The sequence below is a fragment of the Strix aluco genome, chromosome 1 (genome assembly GCF_031877795.1).
Source record: "Strix aluco isolate bStrAlu1 chromosome 1, bStrAlu1.hap1, whole genome shotgun sequence".
In the NCBI taxonomy this organism is placed as follows: Eukaryota; Metazoa; Chordata; class Aves; order Strigiformes; family Strigidae; genus Strix; species Strix aluco.
This window is the reverse complement of record NC_133931.1, coordinates 80,258,240-80,277,823: the sequence shown is the minus strand read 5'-3', so window position 1 is coordinate 80,277,823 and position 19,584 is coordinate 80,258,240. Positions and strand designations below refer to the sequence as shown.

The following is a 19,584-nucleotide window of genomic DNA, read 5'->3' as shown; positions in this document are numbered from 1 at the left end:
AGCGCGGGGCTGCGGGGGGGCCGGCGGGCGGGGGGGCGGGGCCGGCGGCAGTGAGGTGTTGCCTGAATGAGGGCGATGGGGGGCTCGGCCCGCGGTTGCCATGGAGACCTTTGTGCCCGGCGGAGCGCGCCTCCCCCCGCCCGCGTTGCCCCGCTGGGCCGGCGGCAGCTGCCCGCGGCCGCCCGGGCCTCGCCCCTCGCCCGGGCCTCGCCCCTCGCCCCTCTCGCCCCTCGCCCGCCGGCCGGCCGGCCGCGGCCTCCCGGAGCCCCCAGAGCGCGGAGAGCCCGCGGAGCGGTCGGGGTCTGCTGTCGCCGCGGCTGTTGGCGTCTTTCCGAGCGCTGGGAATGGCCGGCAGCGTTCGCCGGCTGGTTTGTGTTTCAAGTTTCTTTTTGTAAGTGGTAAAAGGAGGTTAAAAAACAAAAAAAAAGAAATGACTAGACCTGCCTGAGCAGCTGCTCCGGAGAGGAGGGAAACTCGGCTCAGCTTTGAGGAGGCTCCCCAGAGCGAATGCTGAAAGTGATTAAGGAGATTAATTTACAAGTGGGCGACAAAGGTAAAGGGTTAAAGATGGACCGTTTGTTTGGGGCTGCTTTGTAATTTGTTTGAGGTGAAATGAGAGATTTCGTGAAAAGGTATAGAACTTGTTTTAAACGTCGCCTCTGAATGGTTTAAAAATATTTTTGGACCTCAGAATCCTTTAAATCTGGTTGCACGAGGGCATATAGGTAGCATAATTGCTAGATTTTAAAGTCTTTGTGAAATGCTGTCTAAGTTGTGGCTGGTAGGTTTTGGTTGTGGGGTTTTTTTCCTTTTTTTTTTAAACAGAGTTCTTGGCTTAAAAAGAGAGAAATGGGTGCTTTGAAGTCCATTAAAGGCAAGAAAGTAAATGTTACTCTTTAGTGGAAGTGTCTTGTCTCCCCAAAATGCTTCATGTCCTTATTCAGCAACACTTGATTTGACTGTGGTTATTTCTTGTTTCAAGTTAATCTAAAGCAGAGATTTAAGAAAATCAGCAATTCCACTGAGATAAAATAATTTAACAGGCTTATCTTTCCTGTGCAAACATGTATTTTTGTAGATGCATGCTTTGAGCTTACAGACCTGTTGCTTTGTACTTTTATACCCTAGAAAACGTTCTCAGTAAATACGATGTACTCAACTGTGGTGATACCTTTTTTTTCAGAGTATAGTCTTAAATAGGTGCGAATGGGATTTGCATCTCTTATAAATATGTTTAACCTTTAAGTCTTTAGGCTTTTCAGGTAGATTTTTTTTTGTGTAGATGGGTCAGCTAAGTTGAAATTCATTACAGAAGATTAGTGAAAATAATGCACGGTTGTGACCTCCTGGTTTCATCTGGTGCTGCTCAGGTCCCAGGGAAATGTGACTGACTGTTAAAGGGACTAAATAAATGAATTTCATGTGGAAAAGTCCCAAAAGCCTTTTCTGCCACAGATCTTTATACTTCTTAAGGTAACAGTTTATTTAATAGTTTGATCTTTTAGCTGAATTCAAGTAAAATATCTGAAACGTGCAAACACATCCCCCTCCCCACCCCCGAGTCTAGTACTTCCTACCAAAAAAAAAAAGGGGAGGGGGAGGTTAGAGCCAGTTGATTTTACATATTATTCCTGACTCAAGGCACTGAAGGAATATGTTATTGTGGAGTAATACTGTTTACTAGGCGAATGCATTTGTCAAATTAAATGAATGAGCACGTACCCTCCCAAAGTCCATAATGAACAAAATGTATGACTTTGAGGGAGTTCTTTTTTGATATAACCATAACTGTCAGTTTTTATTAGTTAAAATTGGAAAGTAAAGATTTTCTAGACCAAACTAGTTTAATTGTTCAATCTTAAACTAAGGACTGGTTTTCCTTTTTTTTTTTTTTTTTTTTTTTTTAATGTGTACTGCAGAGTATTCAGCATGAAAAAAAAATCTTACTTAAGATGTTCTGATCTTTAATAGACCAATAAAACTACGTTAATTACTTCAAGATCAGGAACTAATTTTATTTCAAAAAAAGTTCAGGAAAACGAATCCAATATTTGATGCTCAGTAGTTTAAATGCTTTGCATGATTGATCCAAGCTTGTTCCTAGTTGATCCAACTTGTCATTTTAACTAGTTTGTACCACTAGACTGATTTTAATAAGACTGCTTAACTTGTTATGTAGTACTTCTGAGTTGACTGTGGTGTCTCAAAGCACACTTGTTGCTGTGGATTCTTTCAGGAGCTTTCTAATTGCATACTATTTAATTTTAGTGGCTTTTGAAGTCAAGTGTCCAGAAACTTGTTACCTTCCTTTTCTCCCTTCTGAGATTCACTGCCTAAAGACCCCAGTTAGTCTTGGCTTTGGGAAGAATATTAAAGTGACTCAGAAACACTTGTGAAGGGACTCTTGAAGCCCATGGTGCCAGAGCAGTACCTGAAGTTGGCTTAGCAGTTAATTCCAGTCTCCTTTTCTAAAGTCCTCTGAGTCAGGTGTTGAAATAAAAATTCAGTGAAGTCCCTAATAGAGTGTGCTCTCAGTGGAACCTCCTGCAGTTGATAAATATTTCAAGAAGCTGAAAGTTAGTGATACATTTTAAATGCACTGCTAAGCCGAGATACTTCATGGTCCTTCGCATACACATTTGCATTATTCATTTGTGCTGTGAAGGTAGATAATGATCCGAATCTATCTCTGGTATTACTCCACTGATTTCTGAGTAACTGAACTAATTCAACCATACGTTAACATCTTGATTTTTGGAAGTTGAAGGCAAAGTTGGAATTACTTCAGTGATTTTATTATACAGGTAATAGTTGTTTCTGTACTAATGATGTTCAGTAGCTTAGGCATTCTTTCATTAAAATAATTGTAAGCAGAAGGTATAGTTTATTTTTTTCTTCTCCTTTTTCTGAAAAAATATGTTCAGTCTTCTAGTTGCTGAGTCCTGAAGTGACTGACAGAGAGATATGATAAACCAGCTTTCTGTCATTGGTAAAAATTCATCCTAATAACCTACGAAAGTAGAAGGGTCTTGACACACTTTTTTGTAGCATGATACTTTAAGTAGAAACTCTCCATGTTTTAAGCAGCCTTCCATACAATGGGTCCATGATACTAGCACGTGCTATGTTTGTGTGTGTGCACGTATGCAAATACATATGTATACAAACTTGTACTTTAAATATATTAGAGACTTGCTTTAACCTGTGAGGAAAGGGAGAGGTAATAGAAAATGGTAAGCCCTGATCTAACAGCATGCACTAGATTTAAATGTTGACACTGGGCAGGCCTTTCAATTGGCAGAGTATATAATACATTTAATGGAAGCTACTATCCCTACATTTAAATCTGGAATATGAAAGCAGTTATTGGTTTTTGGGGGATTTTCTTGATTTTGTTTATTTATTTTAGTAGACATTGATGTTGTAGGAAATAATTGGGATAATTTTGATGAGAAATTTAAAATATTTCTTTTTGAGATCCTTTCAGAAAACTCTTAGTATAGGGTTCACACTGTTAACAAATAGTTTCTGCCAGAGGTCAAGACCTTTGTGTGACATTCTTGGAATGGTCATTCCATTAATCCGCTTTTGAAAAAGCTAACCTGACAATTAAAGCAGGAACTTTGTTCTCCCAGCTGTGAACACATGCAACACATCTCTGTCAATCTTGAGTGCTACAAGACTGTGCAGTTTTAAGGATCTGGAAGAAAAAGTAGTTGGAAACACAACTACGCGTCAGTCGAAGTAAGGCTCTCCTTAACACACCCTGTGTCTTAACGCTTTCTAATGGCAGCGTGTATGGATGAGTTACTCGACAAAGATCCTTGATTTTGTGTCAGTGTGGTGGAGCAAATCAGAACTTGGGAGTTGATAAGAAAAACGCCTATACATTTAGTATATTACCTGGGAATTATACAGTTGTGTAATTTCTATTTAGACCAGTTCTAAAAGTTTTATTCTCAGTGGACTGAAAGATGTTGAAGCCAAATAACTTTCACAGCTTCAGAAGTTGTCAGAGAAACTGAGGGTTGGGACACTTCTCCCTTCTGTGCTAGAAAAGGCTGTAAAAAGTCTATTGAGGCTGCAATAAGCAGTCATGACAGTTTCTGCTAAAACTATAGGCAGTGAAATAGTAGCTATTTGTACTGTTGAGTTACAACATTAAATCATTTGGTGATCAACAGGCACTCAGACAGGTGTCATCAGATTGGTTTTTTTTTTCTAGTTGTGGCCTCAGCTTGCACCGTAGTCATGAATACTGATAATTTTTGTTTAAAGGAAAACTTGCATCCTTCTGAATAGTATTATCACTGAGCATGTGTGCACCATGTGTTAAGATATTTTGATTCTTTAATAAAGAAATTAATACTGATTATTACCGTTCTTTTAGGGTTGTACAGGTGTTGTGTAAGGATATCTACAGCTTGAGTGGTAGCAAATTTGGGAACTGAGGGCAGATGCCTTTGCTTTCTAGTACATACAGGCTCTCATTCTGGCATATGCACGGGGCTATTTCATCTGAAATGTGTACCTGTCCTTGTTAGACTTGCATGAACAGTGGCTTGAAGATGATTGTTGGCTGCCTTGGTGAGAAAAAGGTAGACTGCTGGTCCAGCCTGCAGGATGGCCCAGTAGACTACATAGGAAGTAACAACATCTTCATTATGACCTTGATTGTGCAGTTGCTCATTTCTATTTTGTGAAACAACAACACAATTGGAATTGGTGGTAAATCTGAAATCTGACGTAGTTGAGTTAGCCTCTGCCGCTTGACTTTTCACTCCTTTTTTTTTTTTTTTAGTGGATTTATTATTAACCCTATTTCAACAGTAACAGGCAGTTCTATTTTGATTTCTTACCTAAGCTGACTTGGTCCAGCACTGAGTTTGCTTTTCCATGTTTCCAACTCTTTCAACTTTTCTTAAGTGCCAGAGTTTATGAATGTGCAGAAGGGACATGCCAAAACCTGATACAAATTCTCTTGCATAGCTATAGGATTAAGATTAATCCATCATCCATAATATCAGAGGGGTGCTGTTGACTAAAATGTAGATAACAACATGAAAGTGAAGAGGTGATATTACACAGCTGGAGATTTTTGCTGTTATTTTAATGGCTTATCTTCAGAAGGGTCAATATTTTATCACTGGGCCTAGTCTAGCATGAACCTTCTAATGCTTTTATCTTTTAGACTGTTGAAGCTGTTAGTTCTCACAAGCTGGCCTTTAAGCAATAGAAAAGTCAGCCTGATTCTAGAAACCTCTGAGAAAACCTCAAAAATTCTTCTCCTGCAAGAGATGAGTGATTGTCAATAAATAAAGACAAAAAGTTAAAATAAAAAAAATTCTACTAGCAGAGATTTTAAACAAACAACAAACATGGGCAATTTGTTTTCTTTTTTTTTTCTTCCTTTTCTTCAAGGCTGCAGTGTTATGTGTCTGCCCTGCCCTGATTTCAGATTAGATTTCTTGTGGCTCCACAGCTGACTCTCCCAACTGGCTTTGGATGTGCTAAAAATTTAATAGCCAAATTTCAGATTGAGTGTCAAGCACAGAAATGGCTCGGTGTCAGCTTTCTGTGAGGAGCAAGTTCTCATCTTTGTGCTTGAGCTCTGCTCCTTTTCTCCATCTCACTCTGCACAGTGGCTCAGTTATTTTTCATTGTCTGTCTTTCCCTGACATTCAGAGCCATTATCTGTTCACAGCCCTATACTCCTAGGCTATGATTCTCTTTAAATAATTTCCCACCTAACTGATATTCATTCACATGCGTAAAGACTTATTCCTGAGTCCTTCAAAAAAAAGCTACTGTCAGCCCAGTCCCTGCCATTAGCTGGTGAGAGAGCTGGTCCTCAGTTCTCATATGAAATTCAGTGCCATTAAGGAGGAAAGTTTGTGGCTGCTGAGTCAGAGGAAATATTTTTAGTGATTTGTCTCTAGTATTTTCTTTTTTTTCTAATCAAATCAATGCTATGCAGTAAAAGCCGGAAGAAGTTCTCAGATGGTTTAAAATGAGGTACCAAGATCTACTGAAATTAGTGGCACTTGACTGACTTAGAGGAGGTAAATCTGTGTTGGATTGCTTTATGGTACCCTTGTAGTTGTGAAAGATAGGTTTTGTTGTGCTTTTGCTGAAACTAAGTTACATAATTGCTTTAAGTAACTTCAGACATAGTAAACTAAACCACATATTCGCATATCCTATGGAGGAGGTGAAACATCACCAGCTTTATCTGCATAAATTTTGTTTGAAATCATTCACTCAGAATGATGTGATTAAAAGAGGAAGAAAAAAAATGGTATATAAAGTATGAAAGACCTTGGGCTTTCATAAATACTTTTACAGTATCCTGATCATATTTGTTCCTTTCTAAACAGTCATAAGGTTAGACATTGCACTGGAAAGGCATGTGCTTGACATTCATAAAGCTTCAAACACTGAAATATTTTTGGTTTATTTTTTACCAAGCACAGATGCCTAAAAAGTAATTCCCAGTAAATTATATGGTGGTGCTAGGATTAGATTAATAGCTTGCTTTCCCCAAACTATTAATTGAACAAACATAGAAAAGAATTTAGAGCAGTTTTATTTTAATATAATTGTTCTCATACAAGATTAATACTACATATGAGTATTGAGTAACCCCTGCATTAATCATGTTTTCTTCTTCATAATTCTTTTCTGCCTCAGTTCACTTTAAGTCCTTATGCTCTGGTGCAGCAATGCTATGTAATTTTCATCAGAAATAATAGAGCTTCTGTAAGAAAGACTCTGTATTCACTACCAAAATATGAAATGTAGTGAAATTTTAGTTATAGAGGTGGGGAATTTTCTTCAGCAATAACATAATGGAGTATATAGATTTCTCATTCGTTTTCTGTCATACGATGTAGGCTTTAGATATCTCTCAGATCCATTTTTAGAGAAGATCAGGATATAGCTCCAATCTCCCATTACTACAGATAGCTGTATTCACTGATGTGCTGGCAATCCATGCTTTTTGGGGTTTTTTAAGACCATTGCTCTAATTTTGTTTCATGGATGAAAGAAGTACTACTTTATAGCTCCTCAGCTATAATTTTGCTTTTCCTTTATGTACCCTATGTACTTTATTTCTAATAAATATTTACCACCATAAAGTGTTTACTTTTTTAATGTACCTGTAAATGACTTTTTCAAGTGCCACTGTCCCTCTTAAGTAAGCTTCTGCAGTTGTTTAAAAGCCCATGTAAGTATACATACAGTGCAAAATTACATAAGCAGTGATATCATAATTAGCTCTGCATTTAAATAGGAACATAATAGAGAACATGCATCTATGTACTCCCCCAGTGTTCATTGCACAAGTTGCCTGTCTTTGAAGAATGTTTCACATGACAATATACCCAACAGTTATTTTCACAGTACCTTTTACTTTGTTTCTTTCACTGTGTTTAATAGTAATTTAAAGTATATCTTTAAATTAGTATTAACTTATCATAATGAACCTGGTAGCATATCATAAATAAGTTTTTTCTAGTATGCTAGCACCTGACTGGCATGTACTGTAAAAATGTTGGTACACTGAGGACTTGCATTCATTTGTTCTGAGGACCCAAACTATCCCTTTCAGTTGACCGAGTAGGCCAGAACTTCATTTGCTTTGTAGCTGTACCTCTGTGCCGGAGACCTAAAGCTAAGTCATGACTTCAGGGAGGGAGGGAAGAGGAAGTGGGAAACAATGTATATATTCTTAAAAGTTGCTGGGTGTAAGTTTTTCAACTGGACATTAGCTCAGGTATTGGTCCTTCCAACAAAAGGAAAAGGCTGCTCTTATTTTAACAGAGCAGTAAAAATGTATAGAGAGTCTCAAGCAAAGATGAAATCAGGAAGGGTTACAGATCCATCACATCTTGAATGAGACCCAGAGTACCCTTCCAGTGTTCTTGTGTGCATCTCGGTAGTAGGTTCCACTGAAATGGAATGGGTCAACAGACTTGGGGAAAGTTGATCTTTTTTGTCCTCATGGGGGACTTCAACCATCCTGATACCTGTTGGAGGTACAACACAACAGCACACAGGCAATTCAGGAGGTTCCTGGAATGCACCAGTGATGACTTCCTTCTCCAAGTGATAGAGGAGCCAATGAGGAGAGGTGCTGTGCTGGACCTCGTTCTCACCAAAAAGGGAGGGCTGGCAGGGAGTGTGAAGCTCAAGGGCAAGCCTTGGCTGCGGTGACCATGAAATGGTGGAGTTCAAGTTCCTTAGCGCAGCAAGGAGGGTGCACAGCAAGCTCACTACCCTGGACTTCAGGAGAGCAGACTGTGGCCTCTTCAGGGATCTGCTTGGCAGGGTAACATGGGATAAAGCCCTGGAGGGAAGAGGGGCCCAAGAAAGCTGATCGATATTCAAGGATCACCCCATCCAAGCTCAGGAGCGATGCATTCCAACGAAGAGGAAGTCAGGCAAAAATGCCAGGAGGCCTGTGAGCACCTGGACTAATTCAAACATAAGAAGGAAGCCTACAGAGGGTGGAAGGACATATAACTTGGGAGCAAAACAGAGACACTGTCTGAGAAGCCAAAGATAAGGTTAGGAAGGCCAAAGCCCTGATAGAGTTAAATCTGGCCAGGGGCACCAAGGGCAACAGAAAAAACTTCTATAGGTACATCAGTGATAAAAGAAAGGTTAGGGATAATGTGGGCCCTCTCTGGAAGGAAAAGGGAGACCTGGTCACCCAGGATATGGAGAAGGCTGAGGTACTCAATGACTTTTTTGCTCTCAGGTAAGTGCTTCAGCCACACTGCCCAAAATGCAGAAGGCAAAGGTGGGGACTAGGAGAAAGAAGAACCACCCACTGTAGGAGAAGATCAGATTCGAGACCGTCTGAGGAACCTGAAGGTGCCCAAGTCCATGGGACCTGATGAGATGCATCCGCGGGTCCTGAGAGAACTGTCACATGAAGTAGCTAAGCCACTATCCATCATATTTGAGAAGTTGTGGCAGTCCAGTGAAGTTCCAGCTGACTGGAAAAGAGGATACATAACAGCCATTTTTAAAAAGGGAAAAAAGGAAGACCTGGGGAACTACAGGCCAGTCAGTCTCACCTCTGTGCCCAGCCAGATCATGGAGCAGATCCTCCTGGAAACTGTGCTAGGGTGCATGGAAAACAAGGAGGTGATTGGTGACAGCCAACATGGCTTCACTAAGGGCAAATCGTGACTGACAATTTTGGTGGCCTTCTGTAACAGGGTTACAGCTTTGGCGGATAAGGGAAGAGCACTGACGTCATATACCTGGAGTTATGCAAAGCGTCTGACTGCTCCACGTGACATCCTTGTCTCTAAATTGGAGAGGCATGGATTTGATGGATGGACCACTTGGTGGATAAGGAATTGACTCGGTGGTCACACTCAAAGAGTTGTGCTCAACAGCCCGAAGTCTGAGTGCAGTGCCGTGGCAAGTGACATTCCTCAGGGGTCAGTGTTGGGACCAGTGCTGTTTAACATCTTTGTCGGTGACATTGACAGCGGGATTGGGTGCACCCTCATGATACCAAACCACGTGGTGCGGTCGACACGCTGGAGGGAAGGGATGCCATCCAGAGGGACCTTGCCAGGCTTGAGAGGTCGCCCGTGCAAACCTCATGAAGTTCAAGCTCATGAAGTGTGGCCAGCAGGTCGAGGGAGGGGATTCTCCCCCTCTACTCCACTCTTGTGAGACCCCACCTGGAGTACTGCATTCAGCTCTGGGGCCTCCAACATAAGAAGGACATGGACCTGGTTGAGCAGGTCCAGAGGAGGGCTATGAAGATCATCAGGGGGTTGGAGCACCTTCCTTATGAGGACAGGCTGAGAGAGTTGCGGTTGTTTGTTCAACCTGGAGAAGAGAAGGAACTGGTCAGACCTTATAGCGGCCTTCCAGTACTTAAAGGGGGCCTAGAGGAAAGATGGGGAGGGACTCTCTATCAGGGAGTGTAGTGATAGGGTAAGGGGTAATCGTTTTAAACTGAAAGAGGGTAGATTTACATTAGATAAGAGGAAGAAATTCTTTCCTGGGAGGGTGGTGAGACACTGGAACAGGTTGCCCAGAGAAGTTGTGGCTGCCCCCTCCCTGGAAGTGTTCAAGGCCAGGTTGGACGGGGCTTTGAGCAACCTGATCTAGTGGAAGGTGTCCCTGCCCATGGCAGGGGGGTTGGAAATAGATGATCTTTAAGGTCACTTCCAACCCAAACCATTCTATGACTAGGGCAATACACTATTTGGATGATTACCTGAAAACATTCTTTAAAAGTTACAGGATTTCCTTTCATGGATAAGCTCTTGTGGTAACACTTTTCTGAAACTTGTATCTTTAGGCTCTCTTTAGCCTAACATGGCAGGGTTTTTAAAAGGATTATCACTTATGTCCGGGGATGACTTGCATACAAACACGATAGCATTGATTCAGAGTACATATATTAATTACACTTGTGAATTTCTCTCTTTGCAGAAAATCTCACCTGTAGTAGTATTCTGGAAAGACTATGGCCATGTCATGGCTGCAAGATAGAGCAGCAAAAGAAACTGCTTGGTTGGCTGTGATCTCCAGGTAGACTGTGGATATCTGGACAGACTCTAAAAGGCTTTAATGTTAAACCACCTGTCCTGTCAGGGCCTCCTGGCCCTATCTTTACATTTCTGTGACAGTAAACAGGCTGAACCTGTTTTAATTAATACTGGCTTTGGAGAAACAGAAATGCTATCCATAAAATCAGTGGAATTCCTGCTTGGACATAGGCATATTCTCCAAGTTCTTAGACAACCTACTTGCGCAAGTTTCTCTTTCCTTCCTTTAAACTTTTAATTTTCATGGAATGATTTAAAAGAATAATTAGCTATTTGGTTATCTGGGGGGACATATCAGATGGAGATTTGAGTCAGTCAGCATAGGGACTTTGCATTTTCTGACTGATTTTTCTGAATGACAAAATTGGTTTCTTTAAAAAAACCCAACATGCTTTTCCATCTAAAAATCAATATATCTTGGAAGGGAGTTTGGAAAAATGAAATCCATATATCATGAAGGGATTGAAAGTGTTTCTGGCAATGGGAGCTCAGTCATTATTGCTTGCCAGCACTGTCGTTATTGCTTCAGGACACACTTCTGTCATGACATAATATTTTTTATATATTATGGAATTCATGTTCATTATGGTTTTTGTCATTCACCTCATGCTGATCTCAGTTGACGTTTTGAAATACATACCAGTGAGGCACAGCGTAACTGTGAAAAACAGTGTATTTTTTTTTTTTTTTTTTTAAATTAGGGTTTTTTTAATTAGTTTTTTTAAAAAACCAGTTTGGCCCAGTTTACCAAAACATCTGCAGGATTCATGAACAGCTTGTTGGCTGAGCTCAACAGCAGGAGAAGCTGTAGTCAATCAGTTTTGCCCTCTTCAGCAGGTGTAATACCAGTTGATGGTAATTGCAATACATGGTTTCAGGGGACATGTGGATAATGTGCTCAGATGATAGCAACATCAACATAGTACAGAAAAAAACATGGGCAGATGTTTGGCTTATTCTGTCTACATGGTTACATGTACTTAAGATCACTCTAATGGAGTTTATCTACTGTCACATTGTGGTTTGTTCTGTTACAGAGAAGGATTTTATGGTAATCTTACAAAACAGTCCACCTGTTGCAGCAGCCATGTTTTGCAGTGTCTTAGCTGCAGGTTTTTTGACCTTTTCTTTCTTTTAAATCTTTCTTTCCAAACATTTTTGAATGTTGGGTTTGTCTACAGTGGGATGAGTTGCTTTGTGGCTTTGACATATAGCAGGTTATTGCGGTGCGACTGGTTATTTCAGACCTTCACAGACAGAAAGAAGATAGATTACACATTTTTAAAACTTCACCCTTAGATAAACCTAGAGACATTTTTTTTAACTGATTTTTACTGTTGGTTTTGGTTTTCTACTCTGTGTGCCAGGAGTATAGTCAATTCTGAAATTACTGAAATAGAACATTGGCTAAACTTGATCAATAGGATATTAAAATACATCAGTAATTATTAAAAGTATTTACTCAGATTGTGAAATTATGAGTCATTGTTCTTCAGGTCTATTTATATATAAATGAAAGTGGTGGTGAATCCGGCTATCCTCTAACCAGAAGGTCCTGTAGTCAGTATGCAGATATGGATAGAGCATCCCATGTCTCTTATCTGCTCCAGTCTCTTCTCTCTCCATTCCCACTACTAGAACTCTTTACAATTCTAAATCATCACAGCTTGGAAATTTAAGAGTCAGTGCTTTGTAAGATTAATTTAAAAATGTATCAAACTGTAATTTTGAAGCTGATGTGAGCATTTAAAGAAAAGGATTTTTATCTGTTATTCATTTAATGCAGCACGAAATTAACATCTGAATCAAACAGCAAAATTTTGGTAAATAAGATCCAGCATCTATTATGAGGCCTCATTATTCCGTATACATAGTAATATTTTCAGAATTTATTTTTCTTCTTCCTATGCTGCTCGAAACGTTTCCCCCTGTTTGTCAACAAGGCATTTTGTGCTGATGTTTGTAATTACATCATTTGCATACAGTGGTTGTCATTAAAAAGTTAGCATTTTCAGTAGTTACAATGTCGTGGTATTTGAGTTATCTAAAGCTTTCCTATTTCTACATATTTAAAATTATAATTTAGGTCACATAGTTCTTTGTGCTGTTATCTTCAGTCTTATTTCTCACATGCCTGCTTCTCAGTCTCAAGTTTGTTTCACTGTATATAATTTTGTAGTCTCCATTTTAGTGGGATTCTAACTGTAGAGTATTTTTTTACGTAAAACATAGTTGCAATTACTTGCCTGAAGTCCTATATCCAGAGCCATGTGTACTCAGTTGCTACAGAGATACCTGTCATCCTCTCTTCCCAAGAAACAGACAGATGAGCATGGTACCAAACATGCCCAAAGTAGTGGTGTGCATAAAACTGTAAACTCACTAGCAGCTATAAAGCCTGTGTCACTGGATTGAGAGATGTGCTCTATAAATTCAGGAAAGGAAACTAAAATCCTAGAAGAAATTGGTATCCACTTCAGCACACCTCCAGGAGGTTATGCTCCCCTCTGTCCAGTCCTGACAAATCAAGCTGCCAAACTTGGTAACAGAATTAGGGTTGGTTTTCCAGGCTGCCTCCTAGCTGTAGAGACTGTACTTTATGCTTATGGTAGTACTGAATCTGAAAGCACTTCCTACTCCTCTCCTGTGTTGAACATGAACTGGAAGAACAAAAGATAGAAACTGTTTGCAGTGTGGAGATACGAAGCTGCTTAAAGGGAAGGAAGCTCATTTATAAGGGTTAAATTTTCAAAAAATCCTTCTCTCTAAGTGGCATTACACTGTTGTGGAGGGGTTTGCTCTTCCAAAAAAAGATGTGGGAAGTAGTTAGAGACACTTTATATTCCGATGATGCTGTCAAAGACATCCCAAACATTGTTGCAAGGTCTCTGCCCACTTCTTACGAATGTATTCAAGGGAGGGAATGCTGTATTTCTTTCTCTGTCTCTCTCTTTCTGACTTTGCTCTGCAATGGACATGAGCCAGAAAAATGTCTCTCTTGGTCAATGCAGTCTCTTGTTTGAAGAAATGGAGTAGAGTGACTACAGTCAGTGCAATCCATTAAATTATTTCTTTCATTCTAATTCCAGTGACTTTGCTTTTCGAAATGATACACACTTTGCCAGCCACGTATTATAAAAAAAACAGTCTTTACCAAATAGAAATCAAGCTTTAGGAATGGGAAAGTAACGCTATAATAATAAGGCTTCAGTAAAGGTGAAATTTGGCTTAAAATCCTGACTAGTACACTAAGTATGTACTCTTCCTCTTTAACCCAAGGAGGAAATTACTTTATAAATTTCCAGCACTTGCGAAGTAATCAGTTTGATGTTGCATTTTCGTTGTCAGGTGGTTGGGTAATCTAAAATACGCAAGGACTAGACAACAGAACAGGCCCAGAAAATTAAGTAGTCTTTTTTTCTACTTTTGCAGTTTAGCATTGCAAATGTTGCTGGTGCTTGTGTATTCCAGGCTGCCGAGACTCCCCTCTAAAGGGTCTGAATCAAAGGAGCCAGGCTTATTCAGCAAAGAGGCTTCTCAGGACTGTAGCCAGTGTAGCTTCCCAGGTAGAGCAGGGAGAGTTAGTGTTTTGTGTGGGACAGGCTGCTATTGAAATTGGAGAGTGTCCATGAACAGAGAGGAATGAACCTGGCAAGGTAAGATGAACAATCCATGATCAGTTCAGAAAATAAAATAATATTCTCCCATATAACTTATCATATAATTGGACATCCTATGCATTCCTAGTCCTCAGGCACACAAGGAGGAAGTTACACGTCTCACACTGGCCAGAATGGGAAAACTCGTAGACATTCTCTCTTTTACTGCAGAGGTGTTCTGGGAGGGAGAGTAATTTTAATGGCACAAAAAGTTACCTAGTACTGTGTGCATGGCAACTGTCTAGTCAAATTTTTCTGCTTCTGGGGTGACATGCGTTTGCCTTGGTAACCTTGGTAATGCTAGTTGCAGACAGGGATATGCCCCTTAATCTCATGCACCAGTACATGCTGGGGGCCACCCAGCTGGCAAGCAGCTTTGCAGAAGAGGACCTGGGGGTCCTTCTGAACACCAAGTTGAACATGAGCCAGAAATATTCTCTTGTGGCAAAGAAGGCCGCCGGTATCCTGGGCTGCCTTAGGAGGAGTGTTACCAGCAGGTCAAGGGAGGTGATCTTTCCCCTCTGCTGAGGCCACACCTGGAGTACTGGGTCCAGTTCTGGGCTTCTCAGTTCAAGACAGATCTGGACATATTGGAGAGTGTCCAGAGAAGGGCCACTAAGATGATGAAGGAGCATCTCTCCTATGAGGAAAGGCTGAGAGAGACTGGGACTGTTTAACCTGGAGAAGAGAAGACTCTGGGGGGATCTCAATATATATATGAAATACCTGAAGGGAGGGTGGAAAGAAGAGATAGTCAGATTGTTTTCAGTGGTGTCCAGTGACAGGCCCAGAGGCAGTGGGCACAAACTGAAACACAAGAGGTTCCCTCTGAACATCAGGAAACACTTTTTTACTGTGAGGGTGACTGAGCGCTGGCATGGGCTGCTCAAAGAGGTTGTGGAGTCTCCATCCCTGGAGATACTCCAGATGGACACAGTCCTGGACAATTGGCTGTAGGTGGCCCTGCCTGAGCAGGGGGGTTGAACCAGAGGATCTCCAGAGGTCCCTTTCAACTTCAACCTTTCTGTGGTCCTGTGAAGGTGCCTCCTGTGCATGGTTAGGGCCTATGTGCGGTACTGATACATTGCATCGTGGTTTGTGAGCCGGCTGGGGTTTGGAAGTGGCCAGAGTAATCTTGGGTCTTTGATATGTGTGCAAGCATAGATTGTAGTTCCCAATTCTCATTATTTCAGGCTATCCAAGATCATTCAGAAGTGTCACATTTCATCTCATTTCTGTCTCTTGAGACATTCAGCTGTGCAAATCATATGGCTTTGACACAATAATCCCAACACGTACATGGTCCTGAGATGCTGAAAAATCCAATTAAAACTTTGGTGCCGTGGGTTGGTGTTGGTGATTTGTGAAGTGAAAATGAGGTCCCCTTGTGCTGTTTCAATTCATGGCAAATGGAGAAATGTGCTCTTGTGGCATCATCTCTACTTCTCCTTAACCAGGAAGTGGCCAGAAATACATCTGCTACAGAACCGCAGGCAACATACTTTTGGAGGCCCTGGGAAGGGAGGAAAACCAAGCACTTTCCGGCCATCGCAGATCTCCTTCCACTTACCTGCACAGCTGGGCAGTCAAACCGCCATATCGTGGGTGTCTGAACTACAGCAGCTCTTATGAGACACGAAGGGAGGTTTCCGCGCTGCGTGGTGCTGCCTGTGCCTTCGATCCCTCCCAGGCCTCTCAGGCTGTGTGGTCAGCTTTGCTCCTGCCCTTGGTTTCTCAGAGTGCCTTGCCCAGGGAGGTGAGAGGGAGCTTTGCGGGGGCTGGCAGCGGTTCTTCTTGCCTCCCTCCCTGACCAGTTCGGAGTGGTTATCCTGGCGCTGCCATGGAAACGGTGCCTGCAGTCACAGAAGAGAGAATGTGTGTGGCATTCAGCCTCTGCCAGGTGTGGGGAGGAGAGAGCCTGCATTTTACCCAGTCCAAGTTCCCACTGCAGGGAGAGACGTCGGATTTAAAATGGGGGGCAGGAGGGGGAACAGATATGGCTCTAAACCACAGCTCAGAAACTGTGGCTGGAAATCAATTTGAACCTCCTTTTTGCCATTAAATGCACTTAAAGCACTAAATTTAAAATTCAGTATGTGCTGGCTTGTTTTTATTTACTTTGCCTTTTCATTTCAATACTGTGATATCATGAACCAGTCTGTTCTGAAAAGGGAGTTGCAACTCCTACCTGCTTGTTATGCACTTGAGATCGGGGACTTTAGTGATGTGCATTGTATGTGCCAGGTCTTGGACAAAATTGTTTGGGTTCTCAACACTGCTAGAAGATTCCTGTGTTCATGACATAGGGATAGACACAGTTTTGATTGCTGTGTTTTACTGTAATAAAGGCTTGAATTTCAGGTTACTTCCACAGTAATGTCAATGAAATATCCTGATTGCAGTTATGGAACAAGTTAATGCATTCATTATTTTTACTCTCTCTCTTTTTCCTCTCTTCTTTCCCCTGATTCAGTGAAAGTAACAATGATTCCTATGGCTCTCTTAGTTTATAATTGTATCATAGCAGTAACTCTGATATCCCTCCTGTGAGGAACATCCCTGTAGATATGCTTCTGTCCATTTTAATCTATTGACAGTTTCCTGAACAGCGTTTTGGCGGCAACTGACTAGTTTTTGAACTGAAATCTGTCCTGTAATTGCAGAAGCAACACCATTATTTTAGTGAAGCATGATAACTCTGGAGTGCAGCAAGTGTTGATTGTGTGTTTGATCTCCCAGAGCCATAACCACAATCCAGTCCAGTATATTTCACTCTTTTGTTCTAGTCACTGTTTTACTTAGAATGAGTAGTGCAAATCTAGGAGTCTTTTTGTTTGTGTATTTGAGGACTCAGTAGTGAAACTATTTTGTGTTTTATTGAAAGTATGGTCCAGATTCCTAATCTGGATGTTTTATGGATGAAAATCTGGTTTTGTATAAAAAACCTGATTCATTATGTTTTCTGGTTCATGTTTTGTGGCAACAAATGTGTGTTTTACTAATGAGAATGGCCATTGTTGGTTGGACAGCTTGTCTCCACTAGTGACCATTAAGTATATGCTGAAGAAAGAGAAAGAACAGGGCAAGAATATGTTATACTGTCTCCTAATACTCAAAAGCCACCTGTTTTCAGATTTCCACAACCCAATGAAGTTATGAGGTGCTTATTAACCATCAAAAGCATGCTGTTACATAAAGAGCTATCTTCTTTCATCTGTTCTCAAGTCTGGCTCTTACTTGCTTTGTTTGTTATGTCCAACTTTTGTTTTGGGAGAGCTAGTGACTATGCCATGTGGGATTTTGTTGACCTCTGCATGTCTTCCTTTAAACTGTCTCTTTTCCAGACTGAAGACATTGTTCCTTGTACAGAATTCATTTCATACCTTTGATTGTCCTTGTAGTCCTTTTTTTTTTCTATCTTACCAGTTCTGCCACATAATATCAGACATGGGAAGAGCAGAACTTCACACAGTTTTCCAGATGCTAGCAGACCATGAATTTTTCAGTGGCATAAGACTGTGGGCGTTTGTAGTGACAATGGTAGTGACAGGACACTCCTGTGGCAGTCCACAGGGCTGTTCCCAGGATGACAGAGGCATTGACCAGCCAGAGCTCCTGTGGGGGAGATGTGGCCATTTGGGTAAGGGACAGTGGGGAGGGCCTGGTACTCCTCGCTGGGCTGAGCAGGGTGGGGATCTCACATGTGGGACTTGCTGCCTGATAGACCATGAAGCTGGCAGGCATAGGACCTGCAGGGAGTTTATGCTGCAGCAGGGGGAGTGAACAGAAGACTACTAACATGTCAAGCAGTGATGCTGCAGGGGCAAGGGCCAAGGCCTCAGTGTGCAGACAAGAGAAGAACAGAAGCAAGCTTAAACAGGGAAGGAATAGCAGTGCACAGAACAAGGCACCTGGAAGCCTTGTGACTCACGGCAGCAAGGCAGAAGCTCTCCCCTCATCTGGAAAAGTTCAGCAGAGAACAGATATGGAGTTCTGGGAATAAACTGGAAGGATGAACACATTAGCCTGTAAGAGACAACCAAGCCAACAGCTCAACATGTCTAACTTGTCAGGGAAAAGGAGTACTGAGTATTAATAGCAGGAGACTCCCTTCTGTGGTAAACTGAGGGTGCGTGTCTGCTGATGTGATGCAAAGTCATGTGAAATTTGCTGCTTGCCTGGAATCAAAATACAGCCAAAGTCCTGCACAAATAGACAACCAAGACTCATCAAGTGCAAGGACTTGTTACTCTTCCAAGTGGGCAACAATGATACTGCAAAATATGATCTGGAAGAAATTAACCAGGGCTGCAGAGTCTTTGAGATTAAAGGAGACAAGTGCTCAGGTTATTTTTTCCTCAGTCTTGCCAGGGAAGGGTGCAGGCAGAAGCAAGCATATCATTTGGGTCAACACCTAGCTGTGTAGCTGGTGCAACTGACAGTCTTTCTCCTTCCGTGATCAAGGGACTACGATCTACTGAGCGAAGAGATCCACTTTTCAAAGGAGCGCAAGGGTGCCTTTGCCAGTAGATTGGGGCACAATGAAGTGGGCTTTAAATGAGGGTTAAAGCAGAGTGGAGATAATCAAGGCTGGAAAGGACAAGGTGAAAGCATGTGTGGAGCAGAGCTGTAGGGGAGGCTACCACACTCCCCTCAGAGACAAGGAGCAGATGGCACATCATCTCAAGTGCCTGTGCACCAACCCTCACACTCCGGGGAAGAAAACAGAAGAAATGAAGTTCAATGTCATTGGGATTACAGTAATGTAGTGGGATAGCTCATGTGTCTGGAGTCCTGCAATGGACAGTTTAAGACTGTAAGGAAAGACAGAAAGTGTCGAAGATGGGTAAAAGAGAAGAAAAGGTTGTTCTCTGTGTAAAAGAACAGTTTTAATAAACAGAGATAAGCTGTGGGCTGTAGAGTGCTTTTGGGTCAAAGTCAGAGCCATGAGAGACCTCATGGTGTCTGCTACAGACCTGGATCAGGAAGAAGAGACGAATGAAGCCTTCTTCATTTACCTCCAAGAGGCCTCAGGCCTGCAGGCCTCAGTTCTCAAAAGGGAGTTCAACCATCCTGGTATTTACTGGGAAAGCAACATAGTAGTGTGTAAGCAATCTGGGAGATTTCCAGGTGTGTTGAGAACAGCTTCGTAGCACAGTCTGTGGATGGGACAACTAGGAACAGTGCTCTTGTGGACTGAATTCTTACTAATAGAGACGTGTTTGAAGACATGAATGTCAACAGCAGTGCTGGCTGCAGCGACTGTAGAAGTGTAAAGGCCAAGGGGCTTGAGCAGAAAAAGGAGGAGACGTGAAAAGAAATCAGTTGGAAAAACACTG

At 41.7% G+C, this 19,584-nt stretch overlaps 1 protein-coding gene across 7 annotated transcripts in view; it reads left to right on the top strand.

The window, feature by feature from the left end:
* The window catches only part of CTNND2 (catenin delta 2), a 696,862-nt gene that overhangs the window by 239,645 nt on the left and 437,633 nt on the right, over window positions 1-19,584 (top strand). For 3 of the 7 annotated variants that reach the window (XM_074825992.1, XM_074825984.1, XM_074825947.1), the window contains exon 1: window positions 87-391. The exons of the other annotated variants lie outside the window; for them this stretch is intronic. In XM_074825992.1, coding sequence (XP_074682093.1) covers window positions 101-391 — 291 coding nt within the window. In that variant the 5' untranslated portion in view covers window positions 87-100. Of the gene's footprint in view, window positions 1-86; window positions 392-19,584 lie in introns of those variants that run through there. 7 annotated transcript variants of the gene reach the window in all.